Source organism: Rutidosis leptorrhynchoides, chromosome 2, assembly GCF_046630445.1.
Source record: "Rutidosis leptorrhynchoides isolate AG116_Rl617_1_P2 chromosome 2, CSIRO_AGI_Rlap_v1, whole genome shotgun sequence".
In the NCBI taxonomy this organism is placed as follows: domain Eukaryota; kingdom Viridiplantae; phylum Streptophyta; class Magnoliopsida; order Asterales; family Asteraceae; genus Rutidosis; species Rutidosis leptorrhynchoides.
In genome coordinates this window covers 656,525,099-656,537,561 of record NC_092334.1, presented here as the reverse complement: position 1 = coordinate 656,537,561, position 12,463 = coordinate 656,525,099, and the positions used below count along the sequence as shown (strand labels likewise).

The window sequence follows — 12,463 nt, the reverse complement described above, 5'->3', positions numbered from 1 at the left end:
GTACACAGAGAGTAATGGAGAGAATGAATTATGAACTGATGATGATGGTGATGTATATATAGTGTGTGTGTGAGAGAGAGAGTGTGTGTGTGAAAACAGAAAATCAAATCACAAAACGAATCAAATCACACGCCAACCTCCCCCTGGACTGGAAAGTATAAAATTGGAATAAGTATACTAGTTGTAATGCGTAGGGTACAAGTCAACAAGCGATATTGGTTTGGAAATACCAGTACAAGTTTTGGGTGTGGAAAAGTAAAAAGAGTACTAGAAAGTGGGTGCACAAAAACTCAAAAAGGTTACTATTGTATTTGTATTCAAGTTAATTAGAGCGTGATATTTAAGTCTTTGAATTTTCTAACTTGTGACCTTACAATCTTTTATTATATACTGTAGAATACATGAGTAGATTCAAGTTTCACTAGACAAAATGTATGTACTTTTTAGAGATATAGTATCTGGAAGATATTGATAACAGATTGAATTGTTGCATAAGGATTGAAATTGATGATAATAAACAAAATATGTCATTTTTTCATGCCAATCAAAATAGCCCGATTTTGATCGGGTCTATCCACAAACACGTTGTATCCAATTTTCATCTTTTGGTATATGTGATTCCAAATATTGGTTGAACTAATCTAACCTATTTGAATCGTTCTGTTTATAACACAACAATAATCAACCAAAATTGAACAACTAGTTTATATAATAAGTATATTAGCCGACACCTGTGAATAGTAACTTGAGTTGTATCATGTTGACATCAGCTATTTTGTCAAATATTTTTTTTTTTTTTACGAAGCTCTGTTTGTTCGGCCCAACGAAGTGGGCTAACCGGCCACTTCCTAGTTATAATATACTATGTGACTTTATCCATAATTATATAGTCGATATCCGAAGCGAAGCGCGGCGATACTCTTCACTTGTTTTATTTATGCTCTAACTAAAGGGGGGCTTGATTTCCCATATTCTTCAAGGTAGTCCCATGTTCTTGTTCTTGCAAAGCTAGTCCTAAGTTTCTTGATTGATGAGCGATTAATCGAAAACTGCCCTTACTAGATTAGTTACGTAGTACTCCGTTGTTCATACTTTTGTAAATAATATAGTATGGAGTAATAATTATTGAAAGATCGAATCCAACAAAAATGACACATTCATGCTTTAAAGTGATTGTATAGTGTAATATAGATTGTTTTAGGTATCTAGTATATATAATACTAGTATATGTCATACATTGGAGAAAGCCCCATAAAACTTTACATGTATCTAACTAATCAATTGATCACAACCAACTAAATCTCCACACCAAGGGGAGAAACTAAGGAATGGATCGATATATAAAATCAAAACTTAATGCTTAATTTCTTTACATGATTGGCAAACTCACACGACTCCTGAAGGGAGACGTAGAACAAGGCGTCCACCCATAACACTGCAACCACAAACACAACATCGATCATCATACATATTAACAAGACGCTAATTGTTATCAACTTAACCAATTAACAGAATGAAGTAAGCCCCAAAAAAAAAAAACATAAAAATCGAACCTTTGAACGTAATAATAGCAGAAGTCAGCAAGTATAAACGTTTGAACGATTTCTGAAAGGAGTACCAATGAAGGCCACATTCCATAACCTAAAGCTGTCAATAGCTGTCCCCTTGTATCAAAAACCTAAATAAACGTCGAAACAACTCACAATTATCAAAAATATTCCATAAATTTTACAAATATAGAATATCAAGATAGAAGATGTTAAGATGATGGGAATAATGTACCTGAAGAATCCAATGTGCACAACTCAAAAATCTTGCAACCCCTAAAGCGAATACATAATGCGCTGTGAATGGTTCAACAATCTGAAAAAAATAATAAACTCAAGTTAGAAGGTATAATTTCATTGTTCATAACCATTTCATGTGATCAGTTGATGAAAAAATAGGAATTAACCTTAGTATTTTGCATGACTCGAAGTTGTGGTAGTACAGAAACAGATTCAAGATAAACACAAAACGCCCATATGATTCTGTTTATGATGTGATGTTGCGTTGTAGGATGAACCACTAGAGACAATAAAGCACAAGGAATAACCTAAATGCAAAAGTATGCAAACTCAGATATTGAATAAAACTCATAAGTAAATAAAGAATGAATAAGAATTGAAAGTTACCACATATAAGACTGAAATGTTGTCTTTTTCAAGCATGTAACTAGAATTCAAATCGAAGCGCATCATATAAATCACCCAAACGGTTGCTGTCAATGTAGCTAAGTCTAGTAAAGTGTGTACGTCGTATTCCATAACATAACTGCAGTACAATCTAGCGCCTAAGAAAATAGCCGTCAATTCTTGTGATTTCAGTGAAAGACCTGCGTATAAAGTGTCCTTGATTATTGTTGGTGCATTTAAAGTGTAATTCCCTAGTTCGTATCAAGCGACACATGTTACATGCTGAAAAAGACAACCGTACGGATGAGAACACATCCGTACAAACCAGAACCGGCTGAGTATATAAGGCATCCTATTGTTTCACATTTAGGGTTAATCACCCCTTACAAGTTCCGGCCCGTTTCTCCCATCTTAGATCATCCCAAAACCCATCCAAGTCGAATATCAACTTAAGGCATCGATATAATCCATCGTATATTGATCTTTTCGACTAAATCAATACTCGAAAGTTAACGATTCCCTAGAAACTTCGATCAAAAGATCCGATTCACTCCAGTAATTATTATGCATCAATCAAGCCCGTTGATTAAGCAATTAAACGATTCTAAACAACCTATAAGCCGAATGTTCCTTGATCCGAGTTGTGAGCCGTTACATTAAAAACATTCATCATTGTTTTCTTAGAAAGGCAACTCACACCCACGAATTATGAATTCAGTTTATATTATAATTTTCGTTTAAAAAACATACACGGATTTGTGATATTGTTGCCTAGAAACAAAACATTGTTCTTGTCATATTTCAATTAAGATTTCGTCAACCTAATGGTTCAAAGGATCGAAATACTTACTTAAGAAAGTGTTAAACGATTAAGGAACCAATCTAGATTATCTGTTTTCATACCCTATTTCAAACAATACGATTCTTCAAATTTTTAGTACTATATATCCCTGGAGTTCTAATACATTACTACATTACATACATAAAAAGAATCATATAATGATAATTAATGAATACAAGAAACAAGAGAATGAATGATATTAATATTACCGGCACAAGTTTTATCGGTGGCGAGTTTATAAATAAGGACAGAAATACCGAGAGCATGAACGGCCTCAGCGGCAATGAAGAGGTTATCGTGATCGTAAACAACCATACGAATAACAACGAGAGCGGCAACCACACAAACAAAGGCCAAAGAAACCTTCATTTTGGGAGGTTGATGACGTAACCATCCACGTAACACCTGCATTGGCCGCTTCATTTTGCCCTTCATTTTTCTGTCTCTATCTTTATCTCTTTTACACAATCAAACCAAATCAAATTATGTAAAAGGAAGCCGCAAATTGTTGATTTGGTGCGGCTCTGTAATGCCTGGATGATAACATAAAATCATGAGTTATTAAGTTTGAGAAAAAAAAGGAAGTTAACTACATGAGGTTCAGATGAATTTTGGGTTTGTTTTTTGTTTTAGCCATTGTTTTTATACTATTGAATTAGGGATGGTTATAATGTTTGAAATGTTGTGGATGAGGAAAGTGTATACATCCCACACTTTTACTTAATTTTTAAAAATAATAATCTTTTTTTTAACAACATATTGGAATCACTCAGGGGCCCACGTGTACATCTTTCACATTTGCATAACCGCCACATTGAGTGTTGCCTTTCGCTTAGTGTGGGGTCAGCGGGGAGGGGGTGTTTTAACGGCCATGAATTGGTCCGGGTTTCCTCCAAGGCAATAGTTGGAGGTGGGTTATGCAACTACGGGAGTTGAACGCGTGGGTGGTTATAATCCCCTGGTTAATCTCAAACTGATGAAAAAAAAAAAAAAATTTGTCTAACGTAATAATTACGCTTAAATATATTTTAATGGTTATGAATAGAAATGTATATAACATAAATACATATTAACGCCTGAACGGTTCCATTTCTTGTTAAAAAATATAAGGAGCGATGACTAGGTTCTCAATGCTTTTTTCCGGTATTCATGAGAAACATCGAAGGTAAACGAGTGTAGAATGAATGTCAATATTTTGTTTAGTGTTTAGGAGTTAAGATGGGCCTACAAATTTATTTTCTAAATCAATAGGAAAAAAGGAGAAAATATTATGAATGTTAACGACAAGTCGATAACACTAGAAGAAACACCAACACATAGTGGATAATATTGGTACCGGCAATTGTGACGGAAAACAACCAACATATGTTATACAACTCTGTATGCTCTTATAAATTAAGCGACTATCGCTCGTTTAAGTTTTAGACGACTCTACGTAATTTTCCAAAAAAAAAAACGTTTATATATCTTTATCTATCTATATCTATCTAGATAATATAAAAGGAACTCTTCAACTATCTATCTAGTTTATATATCTATATCTATATCTATCTAGATAATATAAAAGGAAGAAGTTGTAATGTGGTCCAACAGTTGGTGGTCTGCCTCCTTTAGGGGAGGTCATGAGTATGACCCTCGTTGGCTACATATTAACCACACAATTTCATCTCTGCCATGGAGTACCACCTATGACACCTTTCCCACATCGCGTTGGGGGTAAGGGGGATTGGAGTTTTACCGTCCATGCCCCGTATGGGATTGGTGTGAGTTTCCTTCTGAGCACGCAGTTGGGGGACGGGTATAACAACTACGGGAGATGATCGCGTGAGTGGTTAAATACCCTGAATGATCCCCAAATAATTGTTGTCCAAAAAAATATCAAAGGAACTCTCCAACTATCTATCTATCTATCTATCTATCTATCTATCTATCTATTAATCTAGATAATATAAAATGAATTATTCAACTAAAACAGTATTTCATTTTGTTAATATTTACATTGTTTATTTATTTGATTAATATAGTAATCTATCTATCTATCTATCTATCTATCTATCTATAGTAATTGAGTCATAGAATTATAAGTATGATGTATTAAATGCGGTTAACTCAATAAAATTTACTCATACAATTTAATAGACTCGTAAAAAAGGTTAACAATTATTATGGTAAAAAAGAAAAAAAAAACATATTAAATAAAAATGTCATAAATATATCTTAAGTAATTAATAATCAATAAATATATAAACCTTTCGTCTTCTAAGTCTCGTAAGTTATTTTTGTTATCCTATAAATATGTCATTTCCATTCCATTTTTTCATATCAATCATACACAAGAGTACACCATATTACTAATGTTGTATTCTCGATTTTTTTTATGAAAGAAGAAGAAATGATATATATATATATATATATATATATATATATATATATATATATATATATATATATATATATATATATATATATATATGTGTGTGTGTGTGTGTGTGTGTGTGTGTGTGTTTGTTTTTGTAGGTATCGAAGATACACCAATTCAAAAATATTGTAAACCGCAGACAAGGCAAGAAGAAACGTGGTTGACTATATGTTAGATCGATTCGTTCAAAGTTTCTCTTTTTAATGTTAATATTATGATATTAACATTATTATATTGTATATTTGTATAACTTATATGATTAATAATTAAGATTATGATTATAATTATGATTACAAGTCATAATTATAATTATCTATATGATTAGGATTATTTTTTTTTATTATTATTGTATTTTAGTTATAATTCATATAACTATGATTATTATAGGTGTAACGTTTCTTATATATGTAAATGACAAAATCGCTGAAATGGTCCATGTGGTTTGTATCAAAATGCTGATTTAGTCCCTATGTTTTTTTTTGACTGAGTTCATCCTCGTGGTTTGTAATTGTTGCTGATTTCATCCCTCCGACTGACGGCCGTTAAAAACCCCGTTAACTCATGTCACATGCTACGCACATGAGGGTAAATTCGTCTTTTACATTTTCTTCCTTATTTTCATTTTATTTATTATCTTTATTGGTATTGGTATTAGTATATCACCTACTTTTTTTCTCCAAATTAAATTGTTTCCATCATCTCTTTCTTCAATCTTCTCCATCTTTATTATCTTTGTTGTTTCATCGCCATCTTCTACCTCTCTTTCATCTCTGATCTCATTATCCTTATTATTTTATCTATACAACCAAAATCTCATTTTTAACACAAGTTGGAAACACAAACATGTGCAATCTCTTTTATTCTTTTTTGAACCGAAACACAGTGCAATTAAATGGAATAATTTACAACTTTAATGTCCAAAAGGCTAACTATAAAAGTAGCAGCATGTATGGAAGCTTATCTTAATCGCCGGAGATGTTAGATCTAACGGCGGCGTGATGCTAATGATGGGTTAGTAGACGTCAAGATCTAATGGCGGCGTGATGATATCGATGGATTAAGAGACGTCGAGATGTAACGGCGGATGGGTTTTACTCAGATTTCTGGCCTTTGAATCCAGATCTAAAACGAATGGTAGATGTTATTCAGATTTGTGTTCTACTCATATGGGTTTTACTCAGATCTTGATTTCGTAAATTTGGGGTTTGTGAAAATTGGTCCAGATTTACACTGAAATGACGAATGAGATCTGTTTTTAATGAAGTTGAAGTGTGGTGGTAATTACTACAATTTGATTGGAACAAATAATAAGAAGGACGGGACTGCAAATTGGTAGTGACGAGAGCAGGTGGGTCAAGTTATGGTATTTTGGGAACAAAGAATTAAATATATGTTTTGTCACCACTTGAATTGAAATAACAACTGGTGAATCAAATTGGTCGATTTACATTAGTTTTGTATTGAAATGATGTGGGTGTTTTCTACATATTTAAGAATTGATCAAATGATGTGTTAATTTTTATTTTAAATAATGTGATGATTGTTTGTTTTTGATGTGTTTTGTAGTCCCTGTTGTTTGAAGAAAATTAAAATTAGGGTTTGTTCATCTCTTTTGGGATAAAGATGAAGGCAGGGAAGGAGACAACGTAAAATTACATTTCTGCCCTCATGTGTGTGGCATGTGACTGGATCTAACGGTTAATTTAGACGGCCGTCGAAAATAGGGATTAAATCAGCAACATTGACAAGCCACGAGGACGAAATCCGTAAAAGAAAACTACAGGGACTAAATCATCATTTTGATACAAACCACAGGGACCATTTAAGCAATTTTGTCTATGTAAATATATAAATAATATTTATTTAATTAATTGATATAAGTAATTATTCATAATTATAATTATGAATATGATTACGATTATGATTAATAATAATAATAATAATTATTTTTATTATCATTACATTTTAGTCATAATTTATATAAGTATGATTATTATAGGTGTAATATTTTTTTATCCATGTAAATATCAATGAAAATATGAAAAATAAAAAGTTTGAAACTATTGTCATTATTTATGTAATAACTTAATTTTAAATTTATGACAAAATTATGATATGGATAATGAAAAGATTGAAACTAATCATATAATTTATGACATATAAATTTTAATTTTTTATGAATGAATGAAATTTAAATTAAGGAAAATAAAAAGATAACAGTTATTGAAAACTTTATAACGTTTATTACTCTTGATGGTGTTACGTATCTTTATTATAATAGTTAATAAATAATTGCTAATTTCATATAAATTGTTATTCAATGTTATGAACCTCCAGTTATATTCTATTCACAAGTTTTATATTGTGTGGTGTAGTAATACGTAACGTTCATTTTTATATTTAGAATTTTTTTATGTACTCCAATTATTATGTAATTAGTTATTGTCATATATGAAGTCATAAAGACAAACCTTCAAAAAATTATTGTTAAAATGTAAATGCAATATATGTTTTAATATTATAAATCTTACTATAATATGTATGTTTTATAATGTATTTTGGCATCATTTGTTAACTCATTTGACCACCTTTAGTAAACTTTTGTTTATATATAGTTTTATCGTATGTTAGTACATATGACCCGAATGTGCAAATTTCTATAGTGACAAACAAAACATACGCACAAAATCCTACTTGATCACTTGCATAATAGGATCAACATCAACTTTCACTTCAAGGTTAATATGTTTCAACCAACTCCCGCCATGACACTAACCATTCGGAACACGAATTACAAAATAGTAAAATTTGAGAAAAGTCGTGTAACGCACGGGCCTTCTAGTACAGAAAAAAATCTTGTTGCCCGATTTCTTAATTTTTCTAATAAATAATGGATTTGTTCAAACTTGACTTCTACAATTCAAATGTCAATTGGGCCGTGACCTACTAACATCTTCAATTTTAGGCCCATAATCCAAATTGCAACCAATATCCTCATTTTTCCCCCTTTATTACCTCACAAATAATTTCTTTGTTCCGAATTCCCAAATTTCCCCAAACCCTCAAATTTCGACGAACAAACAAATGTCGTCTGAAGATGCAAAACGGGTATTGAAAACAAAAGAAGAAGACGAAGATGAAAATGATGAAAAATCTCTCAGTTCGGTCTTTCAAAACAAGAACAAAAAATCACTTTCTCTGAAGGATGCAAAGTTAAAGAAATCAACATCTAATGTGAAAAAAGAAGAAGATGATGAATCTGATGATGATTTTAAACCCATCAAAAAAACACCCAACAATGCTAAACCTATTTCCAAGAAAGAACCATCTGCAAGTGCTGAAAAGGTAATTGATTTTTTTTTTTTTAATATTCTGAATAAAAATAATAATTTGTGGGTTTTGTTTACTGTGTTGGTTTTGATAATGGGTGTGGTTTCTTTTTTATTTTTTGTATAAATTTTTGTACTTTTTGATGCAGAAGAAGACACCCATCAGTAATAAGGTGAAGAAAGAAGAAGCTGGAACTGCTAATGTGGTTTGTGATACATCCTTTTATTTTCTGATAAATTCTTTTGATATATTATTTGTGGCTTTAATTTTTTTATCTGTAAACCTAAAATTGGTATGAGGTCTTATACTCTTTGTAAAATACATAATTATGTGCATTTTGATTTTTTTGGATATGTAATTATTTATATATAATCAATAATCAATCTGAAAAAATGGTTTGGGGCTAGGGTCAAAATGTTAAAGTTGAAAATGAAGGCATTTAGCTTTTGTAGACACTTTAATGGTATTGCTGATTCTAACTATAATCTGTTTCGAGTTTTTGGATGGATTATGAACAGGGTCTTAGGCTAAGCTTGGGGCTTAATAGCTTATTGCATTATCTTGTAGCAGCTATTGAGCCCCCTTGAAGCTAATTGGATGTGCTTATGTAAAAGGGCTCGTTAGTTTTTTTGGGGGTAATTAACTAAAAATCTTAAGCCCCATTTCGTTGGCTTTTTTTTAAGAACGGTAACCTACTTTTTCGTCTCACATAATTTGTACACATATGTACAAATTGTATCCAGTTGTATGTTAGCACACATATCAGTTGACTTGAAACTCATAGCCACAAAAAGTTTCAGGTTGTACTCTTTAGATTATTAATGTTGCTATTTTTGTATTAATTAAGAAAAAAGGAGGAAAAATAAGTGAGCAAAATGGGAAGAAAAAAGATGAAAAGAGTAAGGATGGAAAGGGAGACGATTCAACTGTTAAGAAGGAGAAGAAGGAAAGGAAGGTATTTGATTTGCCGGGTCAAAAGCGGGACCCTCCGGAAGAGGTATTTATTGGCCTTGTTAACTAGAGCTTAATATATAATGTTGTTCTAAGTTCATTTGCGCTTTGTTATTTATGTAATGATTTATGAATGTTTATGTTTTTTAAAAACTTTCAGAGAGACCCATTAAGGATTTTCTATGAAAGCTTGTACAAGCAAATACCAACTAGCGAAATGGCTGCAATCTGGTAAGGATTGTTCGTTTTTTATTTTGCGATTTCAGTTCTTTTGCTTACCCATCATTGCGCTTTCATTTTTTAAAATAATATTCAAGTTGGAGTTACTCATTTGCGTATAGGTGTAATTGCATAATATTTATGTGATATTGGTTTGTGATCAACATGATATATACAAGGTAGATTTGAGAAATAGTTTAGTACTTATAAAAAGTATCAAAACTGAAATGTATCATGTGGCTACTTTTTTGCTACAACGATTACAAATATGTTTAAAGAAGCTTGTAGTCATATTTCAATAGTTCATGCAAGTGACTAGCTAGTGCAAAATTACTAGAAGTGGCTAATTCTACCCATCTAGTTATGAATGTGTCCATATAGGCTTCGTTTTTAATTAATTTTAACAGGTCAAATTGGTAAACATAAAGAGTAGCTCAAAGGAAACATGTACAGCAGCAGCTGCAGCTGCTGCTGCTGCCGCCGCCGCCGCCGCCGCCGCTGCTGCTGCTGCTGGGGGTGGGGGTGGGGGTGGGGGTGCTGGTGGTGGTGCTGGTGGTGGTGGGGGGGGTGGTGGGTGGTGGTGGTGGTGTTGTTGTTGTTGTTGTTGTTGTTGTTGTTGTTGTGGGTGGGGGTGGGGGTGGGGGTGGGGGTGGGGGTGGTGTATGATACATTTTCAGTGGTTATATCAAAGAAATAGATAAAAAACGATGTGGGTTTTTCCAACGTTCCAACCTGACCTGGTCAGCTTTAACTTGTTTGACCCGCCCATTTTGCAACAGGTAGAAGGTACACTGATTCTGGAAAACTGATGTTGTAAGATCATTGAAGCAGTGGCGAATCTAGGAACAAAACTCAATGGGGTCCCGAAATTTTTTTCTATTACAAATTATGTTTGAAGGGTATTTTAGTGGTCGTTTACCTTCAAAAATCTATAAATCCTGAATATATATGGGGTCCTATACTTAAATTTAGTGGTATCCGACACTGTTTGAAGAGTAGATTATTAAAAAAAATTCTAACATGTGGGGTCATAGGACCCCATCGCTAATGAACTACATTCGCCCCTACACTGAAGTAGACTGATATGTAGATGCTAAGGTTTTAATCAGAGAGTACTCATACAAGTGTGTATTTTGTATTTGCAATATTGCATTGCAATCTTACAGATCTGATACATCAAACATATAGTTTTCTTGTTTCTTTCTTTAGTTAGTTAGTTGAACCAATCAAAATTAGGTACAATTTAGTCACATTCATACATTGTAGCCACAGAGTGTGAAATTGAAATGATGATTTATAGCCATTTTCACTTTAACTGAGTTTCATAAAATTTCTTTAATTTCAAGATTCTTGGATCAAAATTTTTTATTTTGTGAGCGATGATGACTTTTTTTTTAAATTATTTTCTACTAAAAAAAAATGAAAATTGGATTTGCAGGATGATGGAATCAGGGTTGCTTGCAAAAGAAGTAGCCAAAGAGTTATTTGAAGCTAAACGGAAACAAAAACTTGGTTCGCCGATGAAAACAGTTGTCACTGTGAAGAAACAAAGTGATTCATCTGTTTCCGTTAAGAAAAAGACTACTACTACTACTGTTTCAACCAAAAAGAAAACGCCACCAACTAAAGAGCCATCATCAGTAAAATCTAAGAAACGAAAGAATGTTAGTGAATCAAGTGATGAAGGATCTGATGATGATTTTGTTATAAGTCGAAAGGTTAAGAAACCAAAAGCTGCTTGATGAATATTTTGTATTCGAGTAACTTGGACCATAGTTTAGTCTGTATCTGATGTTGACATTCTTAGTCACTTTTATCATTGTCGTGATTAACTAGTTTGTCATTTAAGTTTAATCTGGTTTCGTGTATGCTGAGATCATGCAATATTATTATCGCTGTTCTTGTGTGGTAGGAGTGGCTATGGTTGTCAGGGCCTCTTTGATCGCCTGCTTTTTCTTGCTATCCGGCTTCAGATCTCCAGGGTTTCTTCATTTCGGCGAAGGATGGTTGATTCACCCTATTGGTGGTGGCCACCGGACGTTGGTGTTGTTGGAGCGTTCTTTTTACTTGTTTCTCCTTTGGCTACCACCCTGTTGGTTGTGGCTGCTAACGTTGGCCAAATGATAGTGGTCGTATGGTTTGCTTGGGTCGGCGATGATTGGTGGCCCACCATCTGTGGTCTGTCGTTCAAATATGTTTTTTTCTGGTGACTACTATGGGTTTTCATCCCGTTGATGAAGGCCACTCGGTGGCCGTAAGAGGGCGAGTGTGAGGTGGGGATTGGGGGAGTGGTGGTGGGTTTGGGGTCCGGGGCGGGTTTGGGTTGCCTTTGGCCGTGGATATGTTTGCGGGTCCTTTTTCTGTTCTGGGGCGCTTCTTGGTCTGAACCAGTCGACGTTCTTCCAGTTGGATATCTAGTTCCAGATTTGAGGGAGGAATCGACTTTTTACGGAGTTGGGCTCTTTTTGTGACAGTTGTTACTGCAGTCGATAATGTTGTTTTGTTACTGTTGTGGTGGCGGTTGTGTTT

General features: G+C 33.3%; 2 protein-coding genes across 2 annotated transcripts; one reads left to right on the top strand and one right to left on the bottom strand.

Moving 5' to 3' along the window:
* Positions 1-1,386: 1,386 nt before the first annotated feature.
* LOC139893823 (uncharacterized) lies at positions 1,387-3,450 on the bottom strand. Its single transcript, XM_071877012.1, has 6 exons — positions 3,225-3,450; positions 2,175-2,374; positions 1,955-2,095; positions 1,783-1,863; positions 1,554-1,678; positions 1,387-1,435 (listed from the first exon to the last, which is right to left on the bottom strand). Exons 1-6 carry the CDS (start codon positions 3,448-3,450, stop codon positions 1,387-1,389), a joined length of 822 nt encoding a protein of 273 aa, XP_071733113.1.
* A 5,033-nt stretch (positions 3,451-8,483) lies between these two features.
* Positions 8,484-12,146, top strand: LOC139893822 (uncharacterized). Its single transcript, XM_071877011.1, has 5 exons — positions 8,484-8,779; positions 8,913-8,969; positions 9,612-9,761; positions 9,876-9,946; positions 11,373-12,146. The coding sequence occupies exons 1-5, from the start codon at positions 8,519-8,521 to the stop codon at positions 11,674-11,676; spliced, it is 843 nt and encodes a 280-aa protein (XP_071733112.1). The 5' UTR covers positions 8,484-8,518; the 3' UTR covers positions 11,677-12,146.
* Positions 12,147-12,463: the final 317 nt, after the last annotated feature.